Raw genomic sequence first — 16,160 nt, 5'->3', positions numbered from 1 at the left:
TTTTTGGTTTGGACTGGAGTGTACTTTCGGGGGTTACAGCACCCTTTAACGGTCAAGCCAGCCGGCCCTTTACTTATGACACAGGCGCACGCTTGGCACTACTTTGTTGATGCACGTGCGGCTACTGCGCACACAATTCACAAACACAGAAAATAATTTTTTTTTTGGTTTGGACTGGAGTGTACTTTGGGGGTTACAGCACCCTTTAACGGTCAAGCCAGCCGGCCCTTTACTTATGACACAGGCGCACGCTTGGCACTACTTTGTTGATGCACGTGCGGCTACTGCGCACACAATTCACAAACACAGAAAATATATTATTTTTTTAGCACTTGGGGGGAGCACCCCTGATGGACAGAGCACCCCCTGGACAACACTACAGCACCCCTTTAGGACTGGGACACTGCACAGGACTTTGGAGTGGACACAGCCCCTATGGAGAACTGACTGCACAACACAGTCCAGCCAGCCCCTATGGACTTTGAAGTAGTGGACACAGCCCCTATTAACAACAGCAGCACAGCACAACACAGCCAGCCCCTATGGACTTTGAAGTAGTGGACAACAGCAGCACTACACTACACTACACTACACAGCCCTAACTCCCACCCTCCCTCTTCACTGTCCACAGCCGAGTGAGAAAATGGCGCCGACGCGGGTACCTTATATAGGATCCAAAACCCGCGAGACTCGGAAGGCGGGATGATGACGTTTTGCCTCGATTTCAGATCCGAGTCAGGCGGGAAAAGTCGAGCCTGACTCGGATCGGACTCGGATCGGGGGGGGCTCGGGGGGGTTCGGATTTCAGAAATCCGAACCCACTCACCCCTAATATAGAGGGGCCTGATTCTGAGACGCACACAATGGCGATACTTCCGGATTTGAGTGCAAGTGCGAAAATCCCTGCGCATGTGTCCCAATGACGTGTTTGCAAATTCGCTGTAGCTAATCAGGCTCACACAGGAAGAACTGTATAGACAATAACAGGGCGTAACTGGGCGGTGACTGGGAGGCAACAGGGGGGTTAAAAAAAAAAAAGGCACGCAGAGATAGCATATTATGGGTGCGCTATGGGAGTGTCGCTGAAAACAGTTGCGTATTTAAGCAGAGGCCGCACCTTTTATACGGCTGGTGCAAGCTTAGATGGTGTGAACGATGTTTGCGTTTTTACGGATCAGAGGGAAATGCAGCGTCTACAGACGCTACGAGTAGGCGCCTCAGTCCTTGCACATTCATACAAGAGCTTGTACAACAGGGAAGAGCTTTGTATCTGCATTAGCGGAAAGCCTCAGACGCGAATACAACAAAATAAGCTAAAGCGGCCGAATCTGCGTGCGTCTCCGAAGCAGCCCCATAAACTCAAATATCATTTCACTCTCAGCCCTTACACAGAGATACAGATATTATCTTTTTATTTTTTGTAATGTTCTGGAGATGTTTTGTCTTATTAAGAAGGAACATTTGACTAGGGTCAGAGAAACTTTTTGATTTTTATTGTTTTTATTTTATGTTGGTCCATGTATCTCTAGCTTTCAAGTAAACAAGGATAGCACAACATGGCTCCCGTGAATGATGCCCCAACAACACCTGCTCAAAATGGCTGCAAATCATATCTTGAACCGATTTGCTGGATCAGCACAATAAATTTAAATTTCTCCAGAAAGCACAATTCCGTGTTTGACCTGGGTAACCTATGTTTGTGCATAAATTGAAAAAAAATTTTTACATTTTTTTTATTGCAAGTATGGCATACTGTACCTCAAATTTAAATGACAGACTTCAAAATCTGTAGTCATCACGGATGCAATGAAAGTATATGGTAAACTACTTTTTATTACTAAAACAAATATTATTTATATCGTGTTTAAAAATATTTTAACCCCAACATTTGAGCCACAAATCCGAAATGGATTTTATCATAACTTATTGTAAAGCGCAACGAAATATGCTTCACTATATAAGTGTTAATTTTGTCAACGAAAATTTTGAGTAAAAGTAATTGTCAAAAACTTTTTATTTGCAGGACTAAATTGTAACGATAATGACAATATAAATGTTTTAATAACAATTATTACGACTAAATCTGTGTTCAATTTTAAATAAGCGACTAAGGGTGGGTACACACCTAAACAACCGGCAATCATGTTGATGTTCAGGGCGATTTGCGTTCACCCTGGACATCGCATGATTGCCGGTACACACTTAAAAGATTTAATGAAAGTCAGAACGATCACTTTTCCATCCTTCATTAATATGTACGGTCTCACATGCGATATCGTGTGATTGGCCGTGCAGCACGGTCAATCACACGATATCGCAAGCGACCGCGGGAGGGCGCAAATCGGGCATACACACTGCACGATATGCCCAATTTGTCGTTCCAATTTGACCAAATCGGCCAAATATCGCCCTGGTGTGTATGCACCCTAAGACTAAAACTAAATTTAAAATCCTTGTCAAAATTAACACTAATACTACATACATTACTCTCAATTTTTGAAGTAGGGTTATTTTAAAGTATGTGTTCTAGATATTTGCAGAAAATAAATATGTGTGAAGGAAATATGATTGTGTATTGCACTTGTTCTAACTAACTTAAGGCATTCATTTGTATATGATATATGGAGGAATACTACGGTAAGTCAGTATGTAACACCAGAGCCGTAGCTAGTGCTCTGAGCGCCCTGTGCCGGCCCTGCCCCTTTTGCGTGTGACGTCATGACGTTGCGCACAAGGGGCCGGGGCCCCCGGCAACTGAAGGGGATTTTAGCTGCTTCCGTGCCTGGAGCGTCTTCAAGACGCGCTGGGCAGCTGTAATTATGGCAGGGTGCCTGCCTGTAGTATCCGCGGGACGCTACAGGCAGCACTGCTGCAGTGATGCTGGCTGCAGGGCGCCGTTACAGGTACCCTGCAGTCAGAAGCAGGAGCCGTGGGATGTCGACGGTGCCGCCCACAGAGCACTGCCCTCTGTGCGGCCGCACCGTCCGCATACCCCTAGCTACGGCCCTGTGTAACACATTCTCACTCCTCACTGAGCCCAGATTACTGAACACATAACTAAGTATATGCTGACTTTAGGTTCTCAAGGGCATATCTATAATGGGTGCAGGGTGTGCGGTGCACACGGGCCACTGGGTCCAGGGGGCGCCCGCACCGCACACCCTACACCCATATTATGTAAAACCTACCTCTCCGAGGTCCCGCACCATTTCCCGGCGATCTGAGCATGCTAAATAGACTACGGGCACACTCTAGTGTCCAGAGTCTATTGATTCTGTGGGGGCCGGTCAGCTTAAAGAGCCCTATGTCTATGCTTATGTTTATGCTGCTAGTGGCTCAGTATGCATCAGTGGGAAGCAAGGGACAGTTATCGTAAAATAATGGTACAGGTTGAGTCTCCCATATCCAAATATTCCGAAATACGGAATATTCCAAAACACGGAATAATTTTGGCATGACTCAGATAATGAAACCTTTGATTTATGATGGTTCAATGTACACAAACTTTGTCTAAGGCACAAATTATTATAAATATTGTATAAAATGACCTGCAGGCTGTGTGTATAAGGTGTATATAACTACATAAATACATTCTGTGTGTATATTGGGGTCCCATTCCCAAGATATTTCATTAATGTGTGCAATTATTCCAAAATACGGAATATTCCATTACCCAAAATACCCCTGGTCCCAAGCATTTTGGATATGGGAGACTCAACCTGTAATAATTTGCCAGGTTGTGACATTTTCTCCAACTTACTCTGCTTTTGCTCCAGGCACAGCCCGGTTTAGCATTGAGTGTTTGAGATGATGAGACCCTCTCCGAAGTGAGTAACCGTGAATATCAGGATTGTACATACGCAAAATATCTGCAAAAAAATTGTAAAAACAACATTATTTGGCTATATGTGTTCAGTTTCTAGCAAGTTCTGTGTGTCACATATTCCAGTCTGTGTCACCAGTACGGGCACCGCCAGTACATCTGCAGTGTATTCCCAGGACAGCATGGGCACTTTTCCGCCACAGGTTCAAGGAGCTTCCATCTGGTTAACAGTTGAGTGTGATAGAGCGCAGATCCCGACGGAGGTAAGTAAGCTATCTAACCCTCTCTCACCCTCCCCCCCTAACTCTATCCCTTCTTTAGGGGTACCTAACCCTAATCCCTCCCCTAGTGCCTAACCCTAACCTCCCCCAGGGGTGCCTAAACCTAATAACCCCCCCCTCCCCGCACCCTAAACCTAACCCTCCTGGGGGTATGCAGGGCGTTGGGAGTTCGGCAGGTGGATGATGATAGGCGTTGGGATGTCGACACCTATCATTAGTCCCCTGCCGGGATTGCACAGTCGGGAAGCCGGCGGTCGGCATTTCGACTGTCAGCTTCTTGACTACTTCCCTGGTTGACAGCTGCACAGAGCGCCCTACTTTGCTGGGTGCCTTACACAGCTGCGTAACCAGAGCATCTATCAGGCCGGCCCTGTGTATTGCACCAGGTGCAGCTGTCCCTTTACAGATGACAAGGTAAGTAATGCGAACAGACGGCCACGGCTTCATATAAAAATAGCTGCAAATAAAACTCATCGGTGGGAGAGGACAATACACAATCAGCCAATCAGATGCTGTAGATAGTGCTGCTGGTGGACATCATCATCCTGTAGGTTTGCACCAGCCCTCCAGTACATACAAGTGATTTGCCTCCTAAGGGATGCTTCCAATATGTTTCACTTACATAAACACGCCCTTACTGCACTCAGATTATGACGGGCAATCCTTGCCTGGCCCTTTTTTGCCGAGATTAAAGGTACACAAGTATACAACAAGCAAAAATCTACGTACAGAAGCATTTTTGGTGCACCTGTGCCGCAGGGAAATAAGGATATTATGCAAAATATTGGTGTCAGCCCAACTTTAAATGAGGCTAAATATATTTGCATGGCCTTGAGTGTGGTAGGTTAGAGTTCAGTATAGTAGGTCGACATTCATCATGTAAACATTCACAATGTTGACATGAGAATGTCAACATGGTCATTAAATCTACATTGACCATGGTGACATTAAGCTGGTCGACACTGATGTAATGTCGACAGTCTGTTTTTGAAGTGAGCATATACCTAACGGCAACGCTAACCAAAACCATAAACCTAACCCTAATGCTAACGGTAATGGTAACACTAAGCCAAAGGTTCCCAAACCCGATCGGCACCCTAACAGTCCAGATTTTAAGGCTATCAATGCTTGACCACAGGTGACTTAATTAGTACCTCAGTCTATTTCATTCAACCACCTATGCTCAACCAAGGATATCCCTAAAACCTGAACTGTTGGGGGTGCCTTGAGGAGCACATTTGGGATCCTCTGCACTAAGCATAACTCTAACGCTAACATTAACGGTAACAGTAACCCGAAACCTAATGCAAATATCAACATTTTGACCGTAGCTTGATTAATGTACCTCTTAGAGAGCGCCCTGGCAAAAACACGGGCGGCCAGCAAGAGGCGGAAATTTGGATATTAATGTAATGTTGGCCCATGGTGAGGAACGGAGACAATCATTGTAATCGTAAAAGTGGGGGAGATAGAGATGATAAAACATCCTCTGTCTGGCAGAACATTGAGAGAGTCCACTTACAATATGGTAAAGAAACGCGTCTCTCTTCTAGTGCTGTACCTTAATCTACATGTACAGAATAATACACTTAAACAGAAAAGAAAGGAGATAAATGTACATACTTGCTAGTGTGGTCGTGTTACTGAGTTCTCCATCTCCACCAATACTGTGGGCAGAAAAGAAACAAAGTTAATGAGAAAGAATGGGTGAAAGAATGTAATTAGGCTGTCTGGATGCCTCCTGTCAGAATATCGACAGCGGCATTCCGATGGTTGGTATCCCACCCAACAGGGGCCGGGTAAGTATTCTTACCCTCCTCCCTTCTCCCCCTAACCCTCCCTACTTGTATCCTAACCTTAACCCTCCCCGTTAGTGCCTAAACCTACCACCCCCCTTCGTGTCTAAACCTAACCCTCCCCTCTTAGTGCCTAACCCTAAACCCCCCAGTGGTGCCTAACCCTCCCACTAGGGGTGCCTAACCCTAATCTCCGCCCCAATACCTAACCCTAACCCCGCTACGCTCCCTAAACCTAACCCCCCCCTTCACCGCGACTAACGCTAAGGGCGCCCCAGACTTACCTCATTCGGGCTGGTGTCCATTGGCGTTCCAGCGTCGGCATTTCAACGCCTATCTTAAGTCCCTTGTTGGGATTTTGATGTAGCTATTGAGACCGGCGGCATTGTGGCTGCTGGTCTCATAACTACATCCCAATGAGAAGACCATTAATGTGTTGGAGTATTAGGAAGTGAGAGAAACGCGTAACCATGGTTTGGAATCATTGGATCATTTTCACTCATAAAGGAGTATTTGTGAAGTGGAATTTCTAATTAACTTATCTAAAAATGTCATATTTGACCAACACATTACCGCAAAGATTTGTAATGACCTATATATTTTTATTTATCATCAAAACATTCCTTGAATGACTTTTGCTAACCCAATTAAATGTAATTTGATATTTATAATCGATCACCTGGATCTTTATAGAGCCTCTAAACCTAAGATACAAAGTTGCTTTATCTGACACAGCGCCTGGTGGTAATATTGCCAAATGTATATGTCAGACTTTCTGGATGTTCTCAGAATGTAAGATACAGATACAAGCAGTATAATGGCCTGTGATCTAAGGGGGAATCTGCACTACCATTGCCGGACTGGACTTTCTGTGAGTGACTCCTGCTCCCCTTTATATATGACTGAAAGTTTATTCATTGTATATATTGGAACAAATACATTGCTTCTTTGTGGAAAGACCTGGGGGCACAGCAGCAGCATCGGGGGACCTACACGGCCGCTGCATGATCTGAGCGGGGGTCACAGGCTCCCGTAGGAGCTGCAGCCCTGCAGGGGGCGGGGGTCAGGTGACAGGCCGCAGGGGTACAAGGGGGCAAGTGTGAGAAGCAAGGAGCCTAGTAGGCGGGTGGGGGGGCTGGACTCCTCCGGCTTCTCTCTTGTCTCTTCGCAGCCTGTTTTCAAGCTGTGATAATCATGTAGATCCACGCTCTTTAATCTAAGTGTCCTCTAGTAAGGTTGCATATGTAACTGGACAAAAAAACTTTAGGGTAGTGTGTAAATTTGTAACATACAGAAATGTATTGAGTCACAGTGCTCAAGAACCAAATATTATAATTGTATCACATTGTTGTGCACTTTAATCAAAACAAAACGAAAAAAATAAATATATATATATATATATATATATATATATATATATATATAAAGAAAAATATTAAATAAAAATAAAAAAATGTAAAAAATATATATATAAAAGAAGAGAAGGAAAGGGTAATGTGTATCGAGTGCGTTAATCAAGGTGACACAGTGGTGAAACAAAGTTTCCAATGGTCAATGCTGATTCTTGCAAAAACAATATAACATTTTTAAAGAAAATCAAAACAATGAAAACAAGAAATAAAGGGGGGTAAATCAGTAATCCCGCTTGCGCCGGACTGTAGTTGTGGGGAGAATCATCCTCTGCTTCAGCAAAGATCCCCGGCCCGCGACTACCAGCTGGAGCACCATAGGAATATTACAGACAACGGACGCACTGACAGATACATTACTCGTCCTAATCATTCAAGACAGGATAAGAGGTGCAACACGAAAGGTATGGGACGCCGACCTTAGTGACACCACAATCGTACATTTTCTATTTCCCCATTTTTTTTTCTTGTTTTTATTATTTTTATTTTCTTGAACAATTCATATTGGCTTTTTAAGAATCAACATTGACCATTGGAAACATTGTTTCACCACTGTGTCACCTTGATTGACACACTCGATACACATTACCCTTTCCTTCTCTTTTATATATATTTTTGAATATTTTTCTTTTTATTTTATATTTTTCTATATACATTTTTTTTTTCTTTGTTTTGATTAAAGTGCATAACAATGTGATACAATTATAATATTTGGTTCTTGAGCACTGTGACTCAATACATTTCTGCATCGTACAAATTTACACACTACCCTAAAGTTTTTTGTCTAGGTACATATGCAACCTTAGTAGAGGACACATTATCCTCTAGAGCGCGGATCTACATGATTATCATATTTACTAGTGAGAAATGGTCTATTCTCTCAACCTAGACCTGCTGCCAGAGGATCTGCCCAAAAAGTGAGCGCACATCCTTTACCCCTCTCTGTCTTTAAGCTGTACATGCTCAGCTTGAAGACAGGCTGCGAATAGAGTGAAATCAGCATGAGAAAAATGCCCTTATTCCAAAACGCTGTCTCCGCAAAAGGTCGGAATTGATCATTAAGTATAGGAGACATGATGGATACCTCCAATGCTTCGGTTGAACTTGCAGCGAGTTCAGTCCTTAATTATCACAAGGGAAATTTTTCTGTTGATGAATAGGGCATTTAATCCTTTAGCAATTGGTAACGTCAGGATATTCCGCCATGCACTAGATCACCCAGATAAAAACAATGTGAATTACCCTTCCACTCACCTAAAGGATATTCCACGGTACTCAGTCACCACGTCTAGGAGGTCAATGATGAGGGCACCCGCTCCGTTCCCTGCCTGGTACAAGTAATGACAAACTGGATTACACCCATAACACTCTTTGCATGTGAGAAGACTTTGCAGCAAATAAACTTGGATACAATGCAATAGACAGATGCTTGCTATGTTCTAAAATTAAATTTGCCTTGAATTTAGGATGTGATCTAGATTGCAGTATTTAGCTTTGGTAGCGTAACATACAAAAGGTAACCCTGTTCTGGCCTGGTGTTTAGGCAACACATGCAAGTACCTATGGCTAGAGCACTAAGGCAGGCTACTTGACTTTAAATGTATAGAAGATGAACTTGGAGTTTCCTCCCCTTTGATACATATTAGTACTTACAGTCAGTGAGTCTCCCAAAGCAGCAATGACTTTAAAGTCTGCTGGCCTCAAACTGTGAACTAAAAAAGTCAGGTTGAGTTAATTGTGTCTAATTGCCCAAAGGAACTAAGCAACACAACATAGATAAACACATTAGCAAAACTCATTTATATTGATATATGTCAAAATGCTCCCCCACCTTACTGTACACTACACTACATGGATATTAGAAATGCCCAAGGTATTATTTTATACAAATCACACAATTCCGAGGCACATTCTAATATCTGTATGAGGGTGGTTGCAGCTCCTGTCCCTCGCCTTTCTGCTATCCCCGGCATTAGGAATTGTGACACTAAGAGCCCCATTTATAAAGGATCGCATTTTGCAATGCGATCAGGACATGCCAGTAACGCCCCTGATCGCATTGCAAAATTCTATCCTATCGGCCGAATGTATTATCCGGGACATGCAGGGAGACGGGCTCCGAAAGGAACCAATCCCTGTGATGTCTCCGGAGGGCAGTCAGGGCTGTTGCGCATGCGCAGTCCCGCGAACTACTCATGAGCTGCTCTCATTCCCGGTGGAGGGTTCCGTGAATCCCTCCGCCGGCTGTTATGCGGTAAGTTGCCATAGACTACAGCGGCTAACGCTATCTTCAGATAGCGTTAGCTGCTGGGGCCAATATCGGGAATGCTTCGCATTCCCGATATTGATACATTTGGCAGCATCGCATCCCCCTTAGAAACCTATGGGGGAGGCGGCTGCCTGCGGCAATGGAGGGATCGCAGCAGGTATCGGAGATCATCCTATATATAGGTATCGGAGATACCTGCTGCGGTCCCTCCTTCATACATCCAGGGGATACTTAGTATTTGAGGTAAACCCCCGAAAACGTGTGTTTTCGGGGATTTTACCTCAAATATATAATGATAAATGGGCCCCTGAGAGCAGAGAAGAGACAGAGACAGACAGAGAGAAGAAGAGAAGCTGAGTGGATCCTGTCAGCAATAATTTACAATTGGGGGATGCTTATAACACTGAAACGATGACATCAGAAATTGCTCGTTCAGATAATATTGGCCGGTGTTTATACATGTTATTAGTATCACTTGTGCATTATATATCAGGCCAAGGTTTGTTTTCCTGCTGTATCTATTAGAAAGCCATACTCACCAGTGGTGGGGATTGTGGGTGAAGGAGTCAGGTCAGCACAGGAGAAATTGGAGCCGATTTTAAATGGCTGAAAACACAAGAAGCACTATGTTTGTTACATTTCACAAGCATGGTGGTTAGCATTACTGCCACACAGCACTGAGGTCATGAGTTCAATTCCCAGTTACGGGCGATCTGCATGGAGTTTGTATATTCTCCCCGTGTTTGCGTGGGTTTCTTCCTGGGTGCTTCGGTTTCCTCCAGAACAAAAACACAATGGTAGTTTTAGTGGCTGCTGACAAACAAAATAACCCTAGTGTGTGTGCGTGTGGTAGGTAATATAGATTGTAAGATCCACTGGGGCAATATACCTCCATGTATTGTGACAGCTGTTACATAATATTTGCAGACAGATAAGTCAATATGTAGTTCTGTCACGTGATATGTAATGTGTACCCAACATGCATGCTGTAAAGAATGCATTGAAATCTGTTATATTATAATTATTAATCGCATGTAACCAATGTATATATTTATGTTCAATGTAATGTAATTTTTTAATGTTCATTTTTCTGGATAAGTAATAAAATATGATTGGATTAAAAAAAAAAATAGACCACTGTGGCAGGGACCGATGTTAGTAAATCGCTGCTGTTTACAATAAATTTGTAAAATTTGTAAAATAAGACATTGTTTAAACTGATTCATCGCTTCCAGAACAGGCAGATCCTCAATGTAATCAAACAAGAATTTCTGTAGTCTTGGGAAACCAGGATCTGATGGCACTTTAATGATTAAACACGTGATCTTGGTGATCTGAATTTCAGGAATAAGGACAGTATGAAACTCTCATTAGTTATTATGTTATGAGTTCAAATGTTGATTTTAGTTTTCAGAAATCTCTATTTATAAATAATAATTGTTAATTTCAGCCGGGTGTAGTAAGTCCCGACAGCAGAAGCCCGGCAGAGGTGAAGATCCCGATCACTAATAAGGTAAGTATAACTAACCCTATTTTCCCCCCTAACCCTCCCTTAGGTGTGCCTAACCCTAACATCCCCCCCAAGTGCCTATCCCGAACCCCCCTCTAAGTGCCTAAACCTAAACCCCCCTTCCCCGCAGCCTAACCCTAAGTCTCCTGAGGGGGTGCCTAACCCTAACCCCCCTTCCCCTAGCCTAAACCTAACCTCTCGAGGAGGGGGTGCCTAACCCTAAGTCCCCCCGGGAGCCATAAAACCTAACCCTCCCCGCCCGTGGCTGTCCGCGCCCGGCTTACCTTTGTTCGGTATGGCAGGCATCGGGCTCCCGGCGTAGGTCTAATGACAGGCGTCAGGATTTCGACGCCTGTCATTTGTACCTTGCCGGGATTAGGCAGTCGGCGGTCGGTATTTAGACCATCGGCTTCCTGACTACATCCCTTTCAGCCCAGTGGTGAATATGTGGGGTAAAAAAGCATAGGGATGACTGATATTGATTGCGTAGTATATTTTATATGCCACTGGTAAACAAACATATGTCACTTTATAAACTTCAAATTGGATTACAGACTCGGATTCTCAAAATTGAATGGATTATTCAGGTGATCGGTAACAATGTCATGGAGGATTAAGCAGAGTCCCCCACCCGTCAACTACAAACTGCTTTTTTTTTTTTTAAAAGGCAGAATATAATAACGGCGAATATTGAAAGTGCAGACGCAGGCTGTGACACTCCCCGAAAACGGTCACGACACGCCTGCGTTTCAGCCATTACTTTGCCCATTCTCCCGCCCCTCGCACCTTAAACAGGTTATTTAGTCACGAGAACGGGCATTCTCCGACTAAACTACCCGGCGCTGAAAGCAAAAAACAGCATCGCGTCTGTACTTTTGTCGGGTTTGTCAAAAGAAATCCTTAACAGCGGGCTGAATTGAATAGCTCCGGGAGCTCCCTCCCGGCAATATTTAATTCACATTCAATTGAATCAAGACCTATGTTACCTCCCCCAAATGCTCTCTGACTGTCAATCACACTGCGGGTAAAAAGTCCCTTCAAGTGACTACGGTCATGTACCCTGACGCATGCGCAGTTCACCGATATTCACTCAGCTGTGTAAATGGCGGCATTGCGTACATCTCTGAATCCGGCAGAACTGGGGGGAGATCACATGATCACATGACAGTACATAGGGGATGTGGTGTCACACATATTACCTGTGCTCCACTGTCTGCGATCTGCATCATCTCTCTCTGCCACATGTAGGGACTGTTCTTATGCGTGTTCAGGAATGACGTGTCCTGTGTGCATAACAGTAAACAAACCGTTAAATCATCACAGCATTGGTTTTAATTGGGGATAACGATAAACGTTTTTTCTTATAGAAGCTGGACCCGCTTCACCTCTACACTTATGCCGCCTTGAACCATACACTTTTCCGTCTTGCGGTGTCCCCGTCATCTTTCACTGTATGTGCTAATAACATCCAGACTATTCACGTGTGATCCTCCCTATAGAGCTCTGCAGAACATCTCTCTGTCCTAACTCAGTAGAAACTAAACCATATTACTACTATTATATGAAACCCACTTTCAGATTATCCTTTACTTAATTTAAGCCTGTGTTTGACATTCAGTAGACACCAGCAATATTTATTTGGAGTCTATCTATAGTCATTACCTCTTCTGCAGCATTGGGAGCCATCCTTACATACTGAGGCCCCTCTATAGCCCTATGGGGTATGGCCCTTTCCAATCACTATGCCAGCTTGTGGATGTCAGTGGTTTGAATAGAGTTGTACAAAAACAAGAGATATGGTAAGAACTTACCTTTGTTATCTCTGTTTCTACGAAGTCCATAGGGTCCACAGGGTTGACCTTGGGGTATAGGTTGGGAACCAAATCCGGGCACCACGCAGTTAAAGCTTTTAGCTCCCAGGATGCACTTGGGTCCACTCTCCCTATAACCCCACCCCCAAGCCAGAGGCACCTCAGTTTGTAAGTAGCCAAAGGCCGGAGGAGGAGAAAAAAAGAGAGAGAAAACTGGAACACTCGATAACCATACTCACAGAAATGGGAGACGGAAAACCGGTGACCAGCCACACAGCCCATTTGAAGCCAGGTGCGTCAGGGCGGGCGCCCTGTGGACCCTATGGACTTCGTAGAAACAGAGATAACAAAGGTAAGTTCTTACCATATCTCTTGTTTTCTACTTCAGGGTCCATAGGGGGTCCACAGGGTTGACCTTGGGGATGTCCCAAAGCAGTTCAACCAAGGGAGGGGGGTGGACGCTCCTGTGCTGAGAGGAGAATCCGCCGCCAAAAAGGAAGCATCCGGAGAGGCAAAGGAAACCAATGCCTAGAACCTTAAAAAGGTGTGGGCAGAAGACCACGTGGCCATCTAGCAAGGCAAAACAGCCAAGGCGCCACAGCGAGCCACCCACGAGGGTTACATGGCCCGAGAAAAAACAAGCATCAACAACAGAAAGGCCTACCCATGGGTAGGCCCCTGAAGAAGACATACGAGGCCGTCCAGCCAACATTTGGCCATAGGCCGGCCATCCTTTCCTGTTAAAACCAGAAATCTCAGACCACCAATAAGGAGTCCGATTTCCGTCAGGAACTTGAACGGATCACATAAATCCACAGAGGCCGGACCACAGTCAATGAAGCCACACCAGCCGATAAGACCGGGGACTGAATGGCCTCACCATAAGTTCCAGAATAATATGGAACCTAAAAATCACTAAGAAGAAACACAGGGTGAGAGCAACTCACACCCTGACAAGATGCCCTCCAGAAGAGGGAGCCACATGAGAACGCTCCCAATTCCGACACTCACCTGGGTGATATAAACTCCCTGAGAGAAAGAGAGAAAGCCAAAGCAATAGGCCATGTAATGGCAATCACAACCAGCGGTTCCATTAACTTTCCCCGGAGTCAACGAAGAACCACTACTAACTCCCAAGGAGTCCCTAGGGAGGACAAATGGAGGCATAATCCAGAAAACACTCCAAAGGATGAACTGGATACCAGAGCGGAGCAATTCCATATCTTAATCATACTGACAGTGTAGAGATCCGCACTGTCAGGAAGGCCAGGCCGAGGGTGAAACCCAAGCCAGCCGGAAGGAATGCCAGAATATCTGGAAATCCTGGACACCAGAGGATCATATCGACAGGTATAATACCATAAGAATTATGGCTGCCACAGTTTGTGGTAGGTCCCAGCAAAAACTGATCCATGTGCTCTAATCATTCCAACGATGACAAAGCCAGGGAAGCCGTAAGACCACTGTAGGGACGCAGTCAAAGACAAACGACCCAGGTCCAAGACAAACCCCAGGACCCTGAGACAACAGGTCTGGGCAGTGAAGCATCAGGAATGGAGTATCGATGGAGAGACTCCGAAAAACCAAGTACCCCTGACATCTGGGGCAATCAGGAGCCACCAGCAGGAAAGCATCTCCGTCTCGATTGAAACACTTCCCTCGAGGAAGAATGGAGACCGGAGAACACAGGTACGCAAATTGGAAGAACTACTTCACCGACAAAGAGTCACTGAAGGTTGCTTCAGAATCCCCAGAGTTGGACTGTAACACCATAGTGTGATAGAGTCAGAAGGCCGTGAGGGTCACCTCAGGAGGACCCCCCCCCCCCCCTGCTCACCAGGAGATGAAACCTCTCTTGGGGAAGAGACTAGTCCCCTGGATGCACGTCGTGACGGCTGAGGACTCCCGCTTACCAATGGAGAGCACCTGAAATGAACACTGTCGAGATGGTCGGGAGGAGACCCTCAGACAATGTCCGAATGTATGACATACCTGACATTGCCACCCAACGAACAGTATTGCTAAAAAGGAAGCCACTGTTCTGACCCTGTCGGACTGAACTTTTTCAGGTTCACCGGGAAACAAGGGTTATGCCAGAGTGAAGGCCCAAGACAGGCTAAAGTTCCAACCAGTTAATTGACAGGGTGGAATCGACAGACATCCAACTGCACTGAAATGGATGCGAACCAGACACTGTCCTTAGCAAAGAATACCCTGGACGAGATGGCCATAGTCACCCGAAAATGGACCGACTTGCCTCCGGGGAGAGCATCATCGTTTGAACAGTGATCAGACAGAAATAACTTGTTCCATCTGGAGATAAGCCAATTATGGAAAGGCCTGGAATGGAACTAAGCCCATTCCACCCTTCCAAAGGCAGACACTGAATAGTGGACCATGCATCCCAGAGTGTAAAGACATATGTCGACTGCGCAGACATCCATGTACTCCTAATGGAAGAGTGGAGATGCCGTCTTATGCCAGAAGAATTCTCAGATTCTGAGAATCCAGCAGGGCTCCTAGGTGAAGAATACCCAGAGAGGGATGCAGGGAGGACTTTTTCCCCATTGATTAAACGTCTGCAGTCAACCCCCCTGTCAGTCAGTCAGACCCGGCTGTAAAGTACCCCGGTGATCCTGCTAAGAGCAGGAGGCCATCCAGGTACAGGAGCATTGGGATATACTGAACAGAAGAACTGTCAGAAAATCCAAAACGCTGGTAAACCCCTGTGGGGCTGAGAGCAGTCCCAACAGGCAGAGCCCGAAAAATCGTAAGTGCTGTGATACAGCAAACCTCAGTCCATGCTGAGGTAAGGTCTCTGTAAGTACCCGTAGGCACGCGTCCTGTATATCCAGTGATACCATAAAGTCCCCAGGTTCCAAACATAGTATGATGGAGCATAGGGATTGCTTCCTGAGCCCAGGTAGCTTTAGGAACTGGTTCGGGGAATTGAGACAGAGAATAGGCCAAAGAGGACCATTCAGCCACCGCACCAGAAAGAAAGCAGAACAACCAGTCCCTCGCTGAGAAAGTGGGGATGGCCCAATTAGCTCCGCTTACCGCAACAACTGTATAGCTTTCTGGATTTGTAAGGCCCTGTTCCGAATAAGGGCCTGCGTACCATCACATGGAAATAGGCCGCCTGAGCAAAGAGAGTGCGTACCCTCCTACCCACGTAGCCGCGGCAACTAGACACTAGTACCGGGCAAACTGAGAAATCGCCATCTCCCAGTGGTAGGCCTGTCTCGTCAGGCTGACGAT

At 45.3% G+C, this 16,160-nt stretch overlaps 1 protein-coding gene across 1 annotated transcript in view; it reads right to left on the bottom strand.

Annotated features, from left to right (window-relative positions):
• Positions 1-16,160, bottom strand: part of LOC148532314 (phospholipase B1, membrane-associated-like) — a 243,485-nt gene that overhangs the window by 176,024 nt on the left and 51,301 nt on the right. The window contains exons 16-21 of the mRNA XM_088467994.1: positions 12,288-12,371; positions 10,118-10,184; positions 8,963-9,021; positions 8,564-8,637; positions 5,728-5,771; positions 3,761-3,869 (exon numbers count right to left, since the gene is read on the bottom strand). Of these exons, the coding sequence (XP_088324120.1) occupies positions 3,761-3,869; positions 5,728-5,771; positions 8,564-8,637; positions 8,963-9,021; positions 10,118-10,184; positions 12,288-12,371 (437 nt within the window). The remainder of the gene's footprint in view (positions 1-3,760; positions 3,870-5,727; positions 5,772-8,563; positions 8,638-8,962; positions 9,022-10,117; positions 10,185-12,287; positions 12,372-16,160) is intronic.

Source organism: Taudactylus pleione, unplaced genomic scaffold, assembly GCF_031769625.1.
Source record: "Taudactylus pleione unplaced genomic scaffold, aTauple2 ptg000079l, whole genome shotgun sequence".
NCBI classification, from domain to species: Eukaryota; Metazoa; Chordata; class Amphibia; order Anura; family Myobatrachidae; genus Taudactylus; species Taudactylus pleione.
The sequence above is the reverse complement of the archived record's forward strand: the minus strand, read 5'-3'. Positions and strand labels throughout refer to the sequence as shown.